At 42.4% G+C, this 11,687-nt stretch overlaps 1 protein-coding gene across 3 annotated transcripts in view; it reads left to right on the top strand.

Annotated features, from left to right (window-relative positions):
- Positions 1-383: 383 nt before the first annotated feature.
- Positions 384-11,687, top strand: part of LOC137436113 (uncharacterized) — a 150,617-nt gene continuing 139,313 nt past the window's right edge. For all 3 annotated transcript variants that reach the window (XM_078786566.1, XM_068129830.2, XM_078786565.1), the window contains exons 1-2: positions 384-431; positions 578-715. In XM_078786566.1, the coding sequence (XP_078642692.1) occupies positions 393-431; positions 578-715 (177 nt within the window). In that variant the 5' untranslated portion in view covers positions 384-392. The remainder of the gene's footprint in view (positions 432-577; positions 716-11,687) is intronic.

Here is an 11,687-nt window from a genome sequence, read left to right as displayed (position 1 = left end):
ACAACCTTTGGTGGTTCCCCCAACCCCCAACAACCTTTGGTGGTTCCCCCAACCCCCAACAACCTTTGGTGGTTCCCCCAACCCCCAACAACCTTTGGTGGTTCCCCCAACCCCCAACAACCTTTGGTGGTTCCCCCAACCCCCAACAACCTTTGGTGGTTCCCCCAACCCCCAACAACCTTTGGTGGTTCCCCCAACCCCCAACAACCTTTGTTGGTTCCCCCAACCCCCCTCCACTCCTCAAACAACCTTTTGGAGTCTCCTCCCCTCTCCACAAGCACAATTCGCATAATTGTTATCACTCTCTTGCTGCTCTCTCTCCATCGTCCCTCCAACCTGCATTGAAGGCTCTGGTGTGCTTGTTTGTGCTTGCTTTGCAGTAAACTTTGAATATGAAAATGGAGGCAGCAACACCACTCCCCGCATTAACGGTACATTTTTGATGTGATTGGCGACTGCCATGCAACGCCCATGTGACTGTGCTATATCGTGATTTTGCCAATCCAAAAACATGTTTGGATTAGTAAAGTTATCCAATTCTTCAAACATGCAAACATTGTCTGTTTCTCATTTCCAGTTTGGTCAAGCAATTGGTGATGCACTGAAGGGTTGTGGATTTCAAAGTGTGGAAAAGTGTTTGGAGTGCGATCTTCAAGATGTCGATTTCACTTGTAACAAGCAACTTTTGAATAATCTTGATAAGCTCGTGCATAAGGTGAGCCTTTTTACCTATCCCATTAAGATATGTTCGGTGGAGAAAAGGGAAAGGGTGGGAGTGCAAGTACCTTCTATATCTTCTCCTCCTCTTCCCTTTATAAGGGGTGAGGTCCAATGGTACCAAGCTCCTGTCCTGCCTTGACCACGATACTCCTCCACTCCTCTCTGTCCTCAGCCAACTCTCTCCACTCTCAAACCGCCCCCAGTCCCCACCTTACTGATATACCTCCTCACCCAATCCTCCCATCTCAACTGCAATCTACCTCTTTCCCTTCTACCTTGTTCCCTCCACCTATCTGCTCTCTTTACCATTCTCTATTCCCCCATCCACACCAAATGTCCAACCCATCTCAGCCGGCATTTCACCAATCTCCCCATCAAGCTTATCTGCACACCAAACTCATTCCTCAGTTCTTTCATTCTCCTTCTATCCACCCTCTTCACTTCTGCAATCCTCTTGACCCAGTTGTTCTTGCAAATCTGTAGCCTCTGGTGTTGTCTCTGTGAGTGCTATCATCTCCAGACCGTAAAGTTAGGCCGGTGTTACGCATGACATCAGAACCTTTCTTTTCAAGCTCCTTGAAATATTTGTCTGCCATTACACCCTCCACCACGCATTCACACCTACTTGAACCCTCCCCTGCATTTCTGCCTTCAACTTACCATCATCGGTCACTGTTCCCCCCCAGATACTCAAACCTAGTTCCTTGTCTGATCTCCTTCCCCTCCAACCTGATAATCATTTATTTTCTCTGCTGCCCGGCCTACATCACCTGCTTTCTCTATACTTATCTTCAACCCACGTTTCTCAAATGCTTCCTTCCATTCCACCAGTACTTCCTGCAACTCCCATCTCCCAGCACTCCCATCCATATCTGTGTCACCATCACCATCTCTCTTGGGATAGTGTTGTAGGCCTTCTCCAGGTCCACAAATCCCAATGCTATTTCACCTTTCACATCCAACCTCTTCTCCACTGCTGTCTCAGAGCGAACATCCCATCTGTCATTCCCGAGCCATTGGAACAATCCCATCTGTTATGTCTAAACCCCTACTGCTCTTCTCCGATCTCCTTCTCCACATTCATCCTTATCCTCCCATTCAGAACCCTCTCCAGCACCTTCATGACATGATTAAGGAGTGTCATGCCCCTGTACTTCCCCTTCCATATCGGCACATTTAACTCTGTCTACTCCTCCGGAATTGAACCATCTCTCATACCTGCATCATTATCATCTCATTCAACAACCTCTTCGTCCAACTGACTGACTTCTCCCGCTGCAATTATCATCACTGTACACACTTCTTCAATGCATGGCACCTTTCCCTTTCTCACCCTCTTCAATGCCGTCCGCACTTTCTCTTCCGTGATCGCCACCAACTCCACTTTCCCCTCCACATTACTCGGTAGCTCCAGCTTGCCGTTGCTTCCTTCCCGGTTTAACAGTGAAAAAAAAAAAACTTTTTAGTTAATTTTGTTTTAATGGAGAACAGCTGAAAGAAGTTCAATTATGTGGACAATTGCAGTATTTCATAGAAACTGCTTTTTCTTGGAGAAAAAAAACAAGCTTTGTGCTGATTTCTCCTTCCTCCAGTTTCATTGGCAAAACACTCGGAAATGCTTCTCACAAACCCGTATAACGTTTTACAAATCCCCTCCTTGCGCCCTCCCAACACCCTTTCTCACAAGTCCTGCATCTACAGGTTACATTGATAAGGACACAATCCAAGGATGATAGTTTCACTCTTTTGTAAGTTTTTACTTTGGTGCAGGTGCTGTGTAAATGTGATCGGATTAACAGAAAGCTTTCAATTTTATCGAATGCATTTGCATTTTTGATTGTGATTGAAATATGTGAGCCAACTTTCAACTTCAACAACTTGTGAGCTTTACTTTCAGTAAAGTAACTCTGAATCGTTTATTATGAATGTGTGGTACATTTGTTTTTGGTACCAACAGGGATTTTTAAGGTGTCCCTCCCCACTGAATCTGTCTGTAATTTCTTCTCCAGTCTAATGTTTATTTTCTTGTATCCATGTTTCTATTTATCTTCTCTTTCCTGCTATACAGGTTGGTGTCAGGAAGAGCATCTGGCCGGAACATTCTGCTTCACTAATTTGGTGTTTGTGTTGATGCTTTGTGACATTTGGTGCTTGATATCTCCCCCTACGTTGTTGATTTATGTTCTGCTTTCATTCTCGCTGGCTTATTTTTTGTTTGGTGACCTCTCCTTTGAGGTACATGGTGCATGCATTTCTCAGGTTGATGTAGCTGCTTGATAGATTTGGAGGCCAAGATGTACGTTAGCTACTCAGTGAGTCCACTCGAGCAGCAAGTGTATAATATCTGTCCAGTCTTCAGTGCCATCTAACGCATCTCAGGTGTTCCTGAAGCTGAATCTGGTGGAGCGTCCCGGGGCCACTATATTGCTTTCATATGGCAAAAGGCTCATTGTCTTACCTTAAACAAGGCTAGTTGGAGTGGAGATGTGTAAGACTACTGGTCAATTGTTACCTCCACCACCAAAGGTTGTTTTCACCCATGTCTGTTTGTTTGTCTGTTTGTCTCTTTGTGAACAGGATATCACAAAAACTTGTGGACGGATTCGGACGAAACTTGGTTTCACAGGTTGGGTGTATGACGAGGTAGACTTGATTCAATTGTGGTGAAGATTCAAATCTGGATCTGGATCCGGATCAGAGAATTTTTGAAATGATTCTTCACCGTCGAGTGATAGGGCCAATAATGATATATAGCACGATATTTCAAAAAGTTGTGCAAGAGTTGTGACAAAACTTGGTGGATGAGTTGGGTAAGTGACAAGAACAAGCCAATTAGCTTTCGGTTGAGGTACAAATCCAAATCCGACCTATCAGTGGTATAAAAATGGTAAACTGTTTGGCCTGGTGGAGGTATGCTCTCTACCGAATGCCGTTGTTGTTAGGGTCTTGAGGGTTGGTTAATTTAGCTTGCATGACTGATGAGCACAAAATTAAACATTAGTAAACCTGATGCATGTAAATCGCCCAAGTGCCAAATTGTGGATAGTAAGGGTTAATTGACGTTTAGACAGGCTAGCTGTTGGAATGTTGTAATGTTGGAACAATGAAGAGTAGATCTGGCAAAGTTGTTGAGACTTTGTCTCAGCTGGAGAAATGTGGGTGTCTGTCTTCGAGAAACTCGATGGAGGGGAAGGGGTAACTGCTTGATTACTGGAAAAGATGACAGGTATAAGTTATTTTGGGTAGGAAATGGTTCTGGTCTAGCGAGAGTCAGGATAATGCTAGCTAAGAATTGGATTGATTATTTCTTTGAGGTGGATAAGATATGTGGAAGCATTCTGGTTGTGAAACTCTTCGTTGGCCAAACTATCCTGGCCATTGTGTCGGCCTATGAACATCAAGTAGGACTGGATGATTCTGTCAAGGATACATTTTGTAATGAACGTTTGGCAGTTACACCTGTAAATGGAGCGAAGGAGATTCTTGTTTTGGGTGGTGATTTCGATCGACATGTTGGTGAAACTGCAATGGGCTATGAAGGTGTGCATGGAGGTTTTGGATTCGGTAATAGAAACACTGAAGGGGACCGTATTCTTGAGTTTGGTGATGCATTGGACTTGGTTGTTTGTTATAGACTTGGTTGTTTGTAATACCCTTTTTTCAAGAAAAAGTGAAGTAGACTCTGCATATCAATTTGTTGACCCTTTTTTCAAGAAAAAGCGAAGAAGACCACACATTAGTTTGTTGGACATTCTAGTCAGATTGACTACTTTATGATGACGAAAACTGACAGAAAACTTGTTACTGATGCCAAAGTAATTGCAGTAGCGAAGAGTATTTCTCAACATAAGCTCCTTGGCTGTGATCACTCTTTACGAAGATCTGTTGCACCGAAAAAGGTCTTTGTATCCTGAATGAAAATCTGGAAGCTAAGACGTTGAAGCAAAGCAGGAATTTCTTAAGAATTTCATTCAATAAATTGAAGGTAAGGAAGAGGCAGCTGGAAATGTTGATAGCAATTGGACATTATTGAAGGACACATTTATTATTGTCGCTGATAAGATATATGGTGGACAAAAGGTCCCCCATGAAGCAAGGAGACATGGTGGTGGAATATGCAAGTCTGTATCACCATCATGAAGAAAATGAAACTTTACAAGGGATGGAAGAGAGGTGTGGATAAAGAAGAATATTTACAGGAGAAAGAGGCAAAGAAGGAAGTCTACACAGCAAAGAAATTGGCACAGAAGGAAAGATTTGGTAACCGATATGGTAAGAAGGCTAGGGGCCAGATTTCCAAGTTGCCAAACAAATGCAGCATGAAAATCAAGATGTTGGTGAGCAATGTGTTGGCGACAAGAAAGGGGATGTTGTTTTTGAAGATGTTGAGATCAGAAATACTTGGAAGGAGCACTTGAAGCTTTTGAATGAAGAATTTGACTGGAATAACAATGGCCGAGAATGTGCTGAACCACTACCTGGTTGATGTCCTAAGATAGATTTTGATATGGTCAAGGAAGATATTGGAAAAACTAGAACAATGCGACTGTCACCAATATGCCTCCGCAAAGTCCCACAACGAGTAGATGCCATCACTCTGCATATGTATGGGTGGGGGATCACGTTTCTGAAGTTTCGTGTTGATTGGATAAGGTTCGTTTTTCTTTCCAATATGGCTGCCAAACCATGTGACCTATGATGTTATAAATTTAATATTTTAATACAAATGCGTCATAGATCATGTGCATGCAATTTCAGATTTTTAGGATAAATAATTCGATTAAAACATTTTTGGCTGGTATACCACTTCACCTATGATGTCATCATTATCATGCTTTTGTTCCCCATTGGGAGTTCTTGACAATGTGGCAAGTTTCAAATTTTTCCATTCAGTGGTTTCCGAGAAATAATTTTTTAATTATTTGCGTTTAATCCAAGATGGCTGCCACACCATGTGACCTATGACATCACAATTGTCATAAAAACATTCTGAATGGGTGTCACACCTACCCTGAAAGTTTCGTCTCAATCGGACATGTGGTTGCTGAGAAAAACGAGGTTTCGGACGGAAGGACGGACGGACAGACAACCCGAAAATATAATTCCTCTGGTGACTGTCGGCGGAGGTATAATGAAGATGGGAGAGGCTGTCGGTTCCTTAAATCATGTAGTCTTCTCGGGCAATGATGGCATTGCCTTTCCATGGCTGGCACATACGGGTAAGTGTGTGGCATAGATGGGGTGGGGTGGGGGGTTGGGTCACCACACTGTCTCTCTGCTGGCCATTGGGGAATTCACCCTCAGCCGCCCGTGCTGTTGGAGTCGACTGGACTCTCATCCACCCGATGTGCAGAGTCATCTGTCATTTAAACCGCATGGCTGCGGACTGTTACTCTGGTAAGGGGGCTCACAGGAACTACACCTTGCCCACGGGTGACCTGGGGTTATGCAAGGCAGGGGCATCCATCTCCCTCAGGTATCGGAAGAGACACACATTTCCAAAGGTATCGCACGTGTGATACCATCCTCTGGTATCACAGCAGAGTGATAACACTCTGGTATCACAGCACTCTGGTGACCTGGGTGTAAGATCTGGTTAAAAGCCCTGGGAATCTGGGATTAACATCTGGTTTAACTATATGGACATCTGGGGTTACCATCTGGTTTAACTCCATTGGGATCTGGGTTTAAGATCTGGTTTAAATCTATGGGGATCTGGGGTTAAGATATGGTTAAAATCTATGGGGAACTGGAGTTTAGCTCATTACTGATTTGGTAAATCAAATTATCAGTGAACTTGGTATTCCAAATGGCTGGAATAAGAGTGTAATTGTCTGTTTATAAAGGGAAAGGTGACGTTTTGGAATATGGCAATTGGAGGTATAAATATTTTGGATGAAGTTATGAAAATCCTTTAGAGAATTGTTGAAATTGTTTATCAGGGAAAGAGTCTCAATCAATAGCATGCTATTTGTTTTCATGTCAGGTCGTGGGACGACTAATGCAATTTTTGTCGTTGGACAATTGCAAGAAAAGTTTCTAAGCAAAAAAACGAAAATCTGCTTTTGCTTTGACTTGGAGAAAGCTTTTGATTGGGTTCCTAGTAGTGTTGTAAAATGGGCTCTTTGAAAAATAGCAGTTGATGAATAGGTAGCGAAGGTAGTCATGGCAATGTATGAAAACCCTAGAATGGTGTTTCCCAACTTTTTTTGCTATGTGGCCCAACTGGCTTTTGACCTGACATGTCATGGCCCAGTGGGGATCATAGCAATTTTTTGAAACCAAAGAAATGTCAATAAGAACCACAACTTAATTCAATTTCGACTTTTAGAGTATTTAATGGAACAATATTTCTCATTTGAACAATTTCTTTGTGAAATGAATTAATGCGAGTGAAGTAAAGCAAATTTATTTGTGACAAAGGGTCTTGTGAGAAATTTTTAGAACAGAAAATCAAGAAAATCAAAACAAAACATTGCAGTATCTGCCAATTGAAAAAAAACCTCAAATCAGTTTAACCTAAAGCTACTTTAATGAGAGATGTTCTCCTGAATTGTCTGCACCAATTTCCAAATCCTAGGTTCTGTTGTAGAAAGCGCACATCTAAGATCTGCCTCACATTCAAGGTGGTTCCGAGCCTTTGTCTTCAGCTGCACCAACGTTGAGAAGCCTGATTCACAAAGATAAGTTGTTGCAAAGGGCAGGAGTTTCCGAAGGCATTCCTTTGCAATGTTTGGGTAGCTTCCCATCATTTTTAGCCAAAACTCAGAGATGGAGGAAGCTTCAAAGACATCTCTGCAACCAGAATCATTTTGAAATTCAATCAGTTCATCTTGCAGGTCATCCTGGATGTCACTGACTTTAACAAGAAAAGGATTCCTCATGAGCGCCAGTCCTTCTCTCCCAATTTCTGGAAAGTACTGCAGAAATTCTTCTCGGAGACAGCTGAGGTGTGTCACAACATCCTTTGCAATGCCAGGATCCAACGGCTCATTAATAGTGACTTCTGAAAGAGATTCGAACATGGTGAAGTTCCCTTCCTCAGCCTTTGGTTTCCAGTTTTCAAGCTTCTGTATAAATGCACTGAGTGTCAATGAACTGAATGATAGTTGTTCCCTTTCCTTGCAGCTTTAGATTCAGTCTGTTCAGTTGATCAAAAATATCCACAAGGTATGTGAGGCGAAAGACCCACCGCTTTTCATGGAAGGAAGCTTAAAGTTTGTGCTCTTCTTGCATCTGTAGGAAACTCTGCATCCCTTCTCTGAGTTCAAACACTCGTGCCGCAACATTTCTTTTTGATAGCCAACGCACCTTGATGTAGTAAAACAAGTTCTTATGCTCTGAATCCATTTCTGTGCACAATTGCTTGAACAGTCGGGAATTCAAAGCACTGCTTTTCACGTAGTTCACAATTTTGATGACTTGTTCAAGAACATTCTGAAGATGAGATGGAAGGGTTTTTGAAGCAAGAGCTTGCAGATGAATCAGACGATGAACAGAAATGATGCCTGGAGTTAGATTTCGAATAAGTGCTTGGAAGCCACTTTTTGCTCCAAGCATAGCTGTGGCGCCATCGGTGCACACTCCACAGAGATTGTGCCAATTCAGTTCCTCATGGTCAAAGAACTCTGTTACTTTTTCCATCACATCCACAGCTCTGGTATTTATTTCGAGAGAGCGGCAGAATAAGAATTCTTCCTTGATGGAATCACCCTTCACATACTGAACGAAGGCAAGAAGCTGGGAACAGGATGAAACATCTGTGGATTCATCCAACTGAATTGAGAACAATCCAAATGCAGCGTCTTTGATTTCAGCAATCACCTGTTCTTTTATGTCGCTGGACAAGTCAGCAATCCTCCTTTGAATCGTATTATTTGACAGAGAGATTTTGTTGATCTTTTTTTCAGCTTCTTCTCCAAGCAGAATCCTAGCCATCTTCAGAGCACATGGCTTGATCAGAGTCTCTCCGAGGCTTCTGTTGCGCAATGAGGAGGCTAACGGCATAAGCCTCCGTAAGACGCTTGTTTTGCTGAAATAATGTTCCACTTTGATCCAAGCGCTGGCGCTTCACGTTCTCTTCCATTTGCTTGAAGAAGTCCACATCCTTATGTTGATGTGGATGAATCTTCTCCAAATGGAGCTTCAACTACGATGGCCGCAAAGATTGAGTTTGAGCCGCAAAGTCCTAGAAAGAGGTTATGGAGTCTAAAACTGAATCTTTGACTTATTCTGTCGAAAACCAAGGTCATGGTTTGTGACCAGAGCAAAGGAAATATTGTCAGCACTGGGAAATTTCCTTGTGGTGTTTGTAAATCTGGAGTTGGCAATAATTCTATCTTTTGTTCTACTTGCAAGGAATGGATACATAAGAGGTGCAATGGAAATAAGAGCAGACTCAGAACGAATGTTAATTTTGTCTGCCAGACATCCATGGAGGATGAGAGCTCCTGGGCCCCAACGGAGGTACAGATGATTGTGGATTGTGTCGGTTGACCTTTCTTTGGATTGTGTTGACGAGTTCTGTTATTTGTGTGACATGATTGCTGCGAGTGGTGGAGCAAGATCGATCTCCATTGCTAGAGTCAGGAGTGCCTGGAAGAAGTTCAGAGAACTACTGCCTCTTCTGATGGGCAGAAGTATATCCTTGAATAGGAAATACCAGATCTACAGGGCTTATGTTAGTCATGTCATGTTGTATGGTAGTGAAACATGGCCAATGAAAGAGGAGGATGTCTTAAGACTGGATCAAACTGAGAGGAGAATGGTTAGATGGATGAGAATGGTTAGATTTTAACTCGAAAACCCCAGAGAATTTAACCAGATCTTAACCCCTCATCCCCATAGAATTTAGCCACATTGTAACCCCAGTTCCCTAGAGCTAAATATTTCCTTGAAAAATAGGAATTCCTTCATGTAATTGAGAGGTGGACTGTCTCGATAGCGCATACGTGTTGTTTTGAGAAGGAATGGACTGAGATGGTTTGGCCATGTTGAAAGGATGGATGACAACTCTTGGGTTCAAAAGTGTACACACCTCTATCTTGCTGCAAAAAGGGACCAAGGCAGGCCAGGATTAACCTAGGACCCAGTTATATCCATGTATATATGTAACTTCTTGGCCTGTCCAGAGTGGATGCTCAGGACCACGTCGCATGGACGTAAAATATTTGGGGGAAGAAGTTGACCGACTTGTATTGTTGTTATTGATGTTTTTGTATAGATAGATAATTGGTGAGACGAACCGGCTTACCCATGCTTCCATCAATAGGTCAAAGAATACATTTATTACTACTTGATCTAATGACCTAAAAGATCTGATCTGTTGGTGCATTTTGTTAGCCTTTTACCACGTGTCCCTCCTCTCATACATTGATCCCTCTGTTGTTTAGCTCTTCACCGAGCCCAAACTCCTAGTTCTTGCCTGAGTTTTATTTTTATTTTTGTACAAAATAAAACATCAGGTGGAATTATGGAATTGGACCTAAGACCTAATTATAATTGATTTGGACCTAATTATACCAGTCCCTGAAAATTTATAATATTACTGCAGTTATCATAAACTTGTGAAGATTTTACTGGGGAAAAGAAGATGTCGCGATTGCTGTACTTGAACTCCGTGGTCTTTAGAAAACAAGACCGAAAGTCTAAGCGGGGCTTGTTTGATACTTTAGTTGAAGAGGACCCAGTATGACCTCGGTGGGGATACCAGTTAGCAGTCAGCAAATAATGTAAGTATTAAATCATTTTGAAGTACTGTAAGTCTCTAAGGTGTCTGTTACCATGGAAGTAAAGAGATTACATTGAGACACTCGTTTATTCTATATGTTTCGAGTCAACAATGAACCAACCATACACCGCTTCAATCCAGTAACATTGCAGTGCGACGATTATATTTACTATTATTATTAACGTTGTTGTTATTGTTTATTATTATTATGAAAATGATGCTGCTGCTGTATTAACCCTTTGAGTACGGATTACGTCCAGTGCCGCAACCCGCGAAAAAGTTGTGTACGGATGACGTTACGACGTTTCTACACGTCATCGACTATACCTATAAATAGATCAGTACGTGGTTGCATTCCCGTAATGCCAAATTAATCCCATACCGGGGGTATTTTTATCAAAAAAAAATAAAAAAAATCCCGTACTCAAAGGGTTAAGAAACCTGGGCTAATTTGTCCCAAGTGGCCTGAAGGTGAGGCATGAAGCCTAAGGCCTATACGTACTGTCATTGGAAGAACCGTAACGTCTATGCTTTCGATATTTGATGGTCATTTTAACGATCGGTTTTTTGTGTTTCACAATTTTTTTTTTTTTTTTTTTTTTTTTTTTTTTGTATACAAAGTCGAGGCTCGTGAAAGAGCGAACATTAATCACACAGAAAGACAAACCGACACATAAAACATATAACATAGGGAGCGGTAGACAAGATGGGGAGAGAGGGGGAAGGACACAAACACAACATTTGAGAGCAGGGACCGAGAGACATGGAGACATCGAGAGATCTGAGAGAGGGCGAGGGCTTTGGGGGGGGGGCGTGGGAAGGGGGCGGTGGGAGAGGTATAAAACATATGGACACTGCCAGGACTTCCAGGAAAGAAGTTGGAATTTCAAACAAGGTGGATCTGGGGTGAATTAGCGGGGGTAGAAAAGATCAAGGTTTTGGATGGGGGAAGATAAGAGATGGTGGTGAACAGCTGTTTTAAAGACCTGGAGGGAGGAGTGGGATTGAAGGGAGTGAGGGAGTTTGTTCCAGAGGCGGGAGAAAAGAGGAATGAAAGAGTGAAGGTGAGCAGAGAGCCGAGATTTCGGCAGTTTAACCATCAGAGGGTTGCTGGCAGATCTTGGGCTAATTTGGAAGTGGAAGAAATGTGTACGTGGGTGCGTGTTCACAGTACTGCACTCCTATACCTTAATTACTTCATTCATGTAGAACACATTACCTCTTATTTATTACCCTG

Source organism: Myxine glutinosa, chromosome 11 (assembly GCF_964187855.1).
Source record: "Myxine glutinosa chromosome 11, kmMyxGlut1.1, whole genome shotgun sequence".
Classification (NCBI taxonomy): Eukaryota; Metazoa; Chordata; class Myxini; order Myxiniformes; family Myxinidae; genus Myxine; species Myxine glutinosa.
The sequence above is the reverse complement of the archived record's forward strand: the minus strand, read 5'-3'. Positions and strand labels throughout refer to the sequence as shown.